The 6,000-nt window shown below is 41.3% G+C and overlaps 1 protein-coding gene across 3 annotated transcripts in view; it reads left to right on the top strand.

The window, feature by feature from the left end:
• Positions 1-1,121: 1,121 nt before the first annotated feature.
• The window catches only part of LOC115121961 (sushi domain-containing protein 2-like), an 84,462-nt gene continuing 79,583 nt past the window's right edge, over positions 1,122-6,000 (top strand). For 2 of the 3 annotated variants that reach the window (XM_065026825.1, XM_029651110.2), the window contains exons 1-4: positions 1,208-2,024; positions 3,147-3,351; positions 4,235-4,383; positions 4,787-5,156. In XM_065026825.1, the coding sequence (XP_064882897.1) occupies positions 1,961-2,024; positions 3,147-3,351; positions 4,235-4,383; positions 4,787-5,156 (788 nt within the window). In that variant the 5' untranslated portion in view covers positions 1,208-1,960. The other variant, XM_065026826.1, reaches the window with a different exon arrangement.

The following is a 6,000-nucleotide window of genomic DNA, read 5'->3' as shown; positions in this document are numbered from 1 at the left end:
GGGGGCGGCCCGTCAGGAAGTTCAGGATCCAGTTGCAGAGGAAGGTGTTTAGTCCAGGGTCCTTGGCTTAGAGCTTTGAGGGTACTATGGTGTTAGCTGTAATCAATGAATAGCATTCTCATGTAGGTGTTCTTTTTGTCCAGGTGGGAAAAGGCAGCGTGGAGTGCAATAGAGATTGCATCACCTGTGGATCTGTTTGAGCGGTATGCAAATTGGAGTGGCTCTATAATGGATAATGGTGTTAATGTGAGCCATTATTAGGCATTCAAAGCACTTCATGGCTACAGACGTGAGTGCTACGGGTCTGTAGTCATTTAGGCAGGTTACCTTAGTGTTCTTGGGCACAGAGACTATGGTGGTCTACTTGAAACATGTTGGTATTACAGACTCAATCAGGGACATGTCAAAAAATGTCAGTGACGACACCTGTCAGTCGGTCAGCACATGTCCTGGTAATCAGTCTGGCCCAGCGGCCTTGTGAATGTTGACCTGTTAAAAGGTCTTGTATCATATGCAGAGGCTGTAAAACAGATTACAGATTACAACTACAGTATTCCATGGCTGATCCGTTAGTAAGTGGATCTATTGTCAGGGCTGGTGTTGCTGATGGTCAGGGAATGGTTTTAAGGTCTGTTCAGAAATCTTGGGCTCATGGATGTGTGGTGTCAAAGGTCACTTTGATAATGAATAAAGTTGACTTCATAGCTTTTATTGGTAAGGTTATCAATACGGCTCGGGTTGTGGAAAGCAGAAATGTCAGGTTGAAGGTTATTGTGGAGAAGGCAAAAGACATATTTGGGGGTACATTGTTTTACTTATTTAACTAGGCAAGTCAGTTAACAACAAATTCGTATTTACAATGACAGCCTACCCTGGCCAACGCTGGGCCAATTGTGCACCGCCCTATGGGACTCCCAATCACTGCCGGTTACAGCATGACATATGTACAGTTTTATGGGATTGGGGAAGGGGTTTTGGGTGTGGTAATAGTTAGTAGGGATTTATTATGTTTCAATTTAATTTTTCATGGTAGTACAGAATTGGGAAGATCCTGAGTGATCGTACATTCCAGCACAGTAGGTGGCGACATGCACTTTAAACGATTGTTTGCGGTCCGCTATGATATCACAAAAGAAGAATAGCTCGCTAACCTAGCGCATTTTAATTTCTTAGATTCGTTTGGATAGATGCCGTAGCAGTGGTGAGAGCTGTTTTGCCATAGTCTTTTCAAGTCCGTGCAATACCTCCTCTTTTTCATCAATTTCAAAAACAAAAAGCAAACTAATGAAGCGATAATCCTGTACAAAATATACATTTTTGTGAGCTACAGTAGCTGGTTAGCCACATAAATAGCCTGAAACTGTTTTAGCAAGTTCTAGCCTTCTGTTTCGCGACATCATCATGCACGACGAGAAATCCATGACGTACATATATAAATAAATGACTCGTCTCAGCGACAGCCAATATCGGAATCCCAACCACATAATACTAGAAAATGACTAAAAAAACTTATTTCAATATATCTTGAGAGGCATTTGGCTAACCCGCTAGATTACGGGGCTGTAAAAATGTGCGATTGCGCATGCGTGCTTTTTAGTTTATTGAACGAGACTGTTGAAAGCTTTAAAATGTTGCAGGAAAAAGGTATAAAGTTATCGAATTGACATTCAACGGCTCCTTAATCTATTTAAATATAACGTATATGTATCTTTTCTGCAAAATGCTATTCTCTGAAACAGCGAATCTCTTCTCTACTAGAAGTAAAAATGTGTCGGTGCCATATTCTGTTAAATAATAACAGTGCGTGACTCACTTGCCTGGAGCGAAATATTCATTATCGGAAAGACCTTTGTTACTTTCACAACAACCGCAACTGCAGAACTTGTTGAATGCCACATCGTCATAACAGTGTGCTGATAAAAATGAATGCACAGGAAAGAATGTAGAACAGCTGTCTACTATGAGGTTCAAGTGGAGACAGAGCATCTTGCTCTTAGCAGTTGTATGCATTTCTGAAATTACTGGTAAGTTACCATTTTTCAAGTTAAAGATGTAAAAACAGTTTAAGAATTCATTTAATTCTGTCAAGTAGATACATTATTACTGGTTTAAATGCTCGTAAGGCAAGTACAGAGTCCAACAAATCTGGATTGTCAATAACAGTGTTGTGAATGTAATTCTAAACAGTAGATTCATTACCAGAGCACTTCATGCATTTCTGTTCAAGAGATAACAGAACTACTTATTGAACAGTATCAGATAGGGCTATTGTCTTACTATTGTCTTATTTTGCATATGAAAACGGCATAGATTGTTCATTTACCATAAAGCCTGTTGTGTATGCGAGTGTCATTACAGTCCATTTATTAACATATCATTTACTAGTCCACAAACATATGATTTATATTTACCTGAAAATATACAGAACAAAAATATAAACACAACAATTTCAAAGATTTTACTGAGTTACAGTTCATATGAGGAAATCAGTCAATTTAAATCAATTCATTAGGCCCTAATCTATAGATTTCACTGACTGGGAATACAGATATGCATCTGTTGATCACAAATACCTTTAAAAAATGGGCCTCACAATGGGCCTCAGGATTTGGTCACAATATTTCAAATTGCCATCGATAAAATGCAATTGTGTTTGTTGTCTGTAGCTTATGCCTGCCCATACCATAACTCCACCGCCACGCCACCATGGGACAGTCTGTTCACAACGTTGACATCAGCAAACCGCTCGCCCACACTACGCCATACACATGGTCTGTGGTTGTGAGGCAGGTTAGACGTACTGCCGAATTCTCTAAACTGACTTTGAAGGCGGAGAAATGATCATTAAATTCTCTGGCAACAGCTCTAGGGGACAATCCAACTGCACGCTCCCTCAACTTGAGACATCTGTGGCATTGTTGTGTGTCAAAACTGCACATTTTAGAGTGGCCTTTTATTGTTTTTTGCTTATAAGAACTCACACAGCTGACCAAATTGCTCAAAGTTTTAGTTTTGGTTAACCAAGATGAATTAGATTACGATACCAACTACTGTAATTGTTACCATAGTTTTGTATGTGAAAAAAAAAGTAAGTTAAAACAAAATAGTTATCTTTGAGTAAGATAAGAAGATGTATCTTTCTTCAGGTCAATCATGTGATGGACAGTGTGGTGAAACATGGGGGACGTGTTCATGTCACGCTACATGTGTGTCCCTTCTGACCTGCTGTGGAGACTACAGACAGTACTGTCTCCAGATCTCCCCTTACTCAGGAACTATGATGGGTGGAAGTGTCTTCTCTATCCTCAATGCCACCTTCTATCCAAGCAAGCAAGAGCAGCTCAACTGCAGGTAGGTGTGGGTCACACACACACACACACACACACACACACACACACACACACACACACTCTCTCTTACACAACAACAGAGCGGTCTGGTCTTGAGATAATTGTGGGAGGTAAACATCTATGTAGCGTCTCGCTGTAGTGATTTTTGTAACACATGGACATGTTTGAGATACATCATGGGTTAATCCTGGGGTCTTAAATCTTTAACTCAGCTCTGTGGTTGGACCCTATAACATCAATATCTTACAAGATACCAATTAGTTTAGTGTGTAAACAGCTTATCTTCTCCAACTCCTAACTTTAGCCATTAGGATGAAGTGAAAACTGACCTTAATTTAGGGATGAATCCTAACAGGAACCATGTTGTTGTGTTGCAGGTCCAGGAATGAATCCTAACAGTGACCATGTTGTGTTGCAGGTCCAGGGATGAATCCTAACAGTGACCATGTTGTGTTGCAGGTCCAGGGATGAATCCTAACAGTGACCATGTTGTGTTGCAGGTCCATGGATGAATCCTAACAGTGACCATGTTGTGTTGCAGGTTCAGGAATGAATCCCAACAGTGACCATGTTGTGTTGCAGGTTCAGGGATGAATCCCAACAGTAACCATGTTGTTGTGTTGCAGGTCCAGGGATGAATCCCAACAGTAACCATGTTGTTGTGTTGCAGGTCCAGGGATGAATCCCAACAGTAACCATGTTGTTGTGTTGCAGGTCCAGGGATGAATCCCAACAGTAACCATGTTGTTGTGTTGCAGGTCCAGGGATGAATCCCAACAGTAACCATGTTGTTGTGTTGCAGGTTCAGGGATGAATCCCAACAGTCACCATGTTGTGTTGCAGGTCCAGGGATGAATCCCAACAGTAACCATGTTGTGTTGCAGGTTCAGGGGTGAGATAGAGACAGTGGGCTACACAGACGGAGAAGGCAGAGGTTACTGTGTCTCTCCCTTACTGTTCCAGAGTGGCTGGCTTCCCTTTGACGTCTCTACAGATGGACGGAACTTCAACAGTTCTGGAGAATACCTGTCAGGTAAGAGTTGCCGTTTGACAACACTACAGTTATGGTAAAGGTATACACAGGTTTTGTTTTATTTTTATAACTCTCGTTAGTGTTTAGTAAATGCTGTCTAAAAAGATGGACTCCGTATTGAGGATGAAATGTACACAGTAAACCAAAGTTCATTGCACTTATCAGGATAAGATTAAAAACAGGATAAGATATTCAGATAAGATGTAAATAACTCCAGAGCTTTGAAACTATGTTATTTCACATTATCTGAAACTCCCATGTGCAAGTTATGTTAAGTTTTCAACGTTTCCAAGGATTAATATTTTTCTTGCAGCTACAGAGTTGCAACATAATATAATTTCCTCTCACAGAGTTGCAATTTAAGAATTTTCTCACACCTTCTCTATTCTGCTTTTTCTATCAGTCCACCCAAGTAAAATGGACGCTGCATTTAAAGTGACGCTGGTGAATTCAACACAGTGGCAATACTACGGCACCCCCAACACAGCTGGAACACTGAGGATGACATGGAACCCTTCTCTGATTGGAGACACGGACAGAGTCAACATAGAACTATGGGGGTACAGAGAGGTCAATACCTCTACTACTGATACTACATGGGAGGAAGAGTTGCCCCCCCTGAGGGCAGAATGGACCTACTTGTACTCTCTCGGAAAAGGCCTAGCCAACAGCGGCAGTTTCAGCTTCACCCCCAAGTCCTCCGAGAAGCCCTACTCTGACTGGGAGGTGGGGAGTGTCAGAGTGAGCTCCAGTATCTACTCTGATGGAGCCAGGTATGGAACGTGCTGTGCTGCACACGGAAGAGTACTTGCAGAGGATAGCATCTTTTTTTTGCCCAGAGCCAGAGCAAGCACACCTGATTTAGCTAATTATCCCATAATCCTTGATGAGTTAAAGCAGGGGTAGAGAAAAAATGTGCACTACTGGCACGGACAAACATAGGTACATGGTAAACGTTTCATAATGTACATTTTGTTGAAGTATTTACCCTGGGCGAATCGATGAAGCTGATGAATTCCACAAAGCCTGGTCTCTGCTCCACTCTGTCGTTGATCAGAAACCTCCTTCACCATAGAGTTGAGTTTAGTCAGCTAACCAACAGCCAATGGCATTTTTAAAATATTTTTTAATGTAACCTTTATTTAACCAGGCAAGTCAGTTAAGAACAAATACTTATTTTCAATGACGGCCTAGGAACAGTGGGTTAACTGCCTGTTCAGGGGCAGAACGACAGATTGTACCTTGTCAGCTCGGGGGTTTGAACTTGCAACTAGTAACTTCCGGTTACTAGTCCAACGCTCTAACCACTAGGCTACCCTGCCCCATTTGCTACACTGGTAGCCACTTCACAGGTGCTGTTTCAAAGCCTCTGTCAGATACTCCAGTGACTGTAATAATCTCCAATGAGTGCAATTTGTTCAATATTAAGAGTTGATTAAACTGACATCATTATAAAGATGTTTAACCATAGAAAATAAGAGAATACTGCTGCTTTAGTGTACTATCCCTTTAAACATACTACCTATGCCTCTGAACCTGTCCAGATAGTGTACTATCCCTATAAACATACTAACTATGCCTCTGAACCTGTCCAGATAGTGTACTATCCCTTTAAAC

Source organism: Oncorhynchus nerka, linkage group LG13, assembly GCF_034236695.1.
Source record: "Oncorhynchus nerka isolate Pitt River linkage group LG13, Oner_Uvic_2.0, whole genome shotgun sequence".
NCBI lineage: Eukaryota > Metazoa > Chordata > Actinopteri > Salmoniformes > Salmonidae > Oncorhynchus > Oncorhynchus nerka.
Note: the sequence above shows the minus strand (reverse complement) of the source record. Positions and strands in the feature narration are given on the sequence as shown.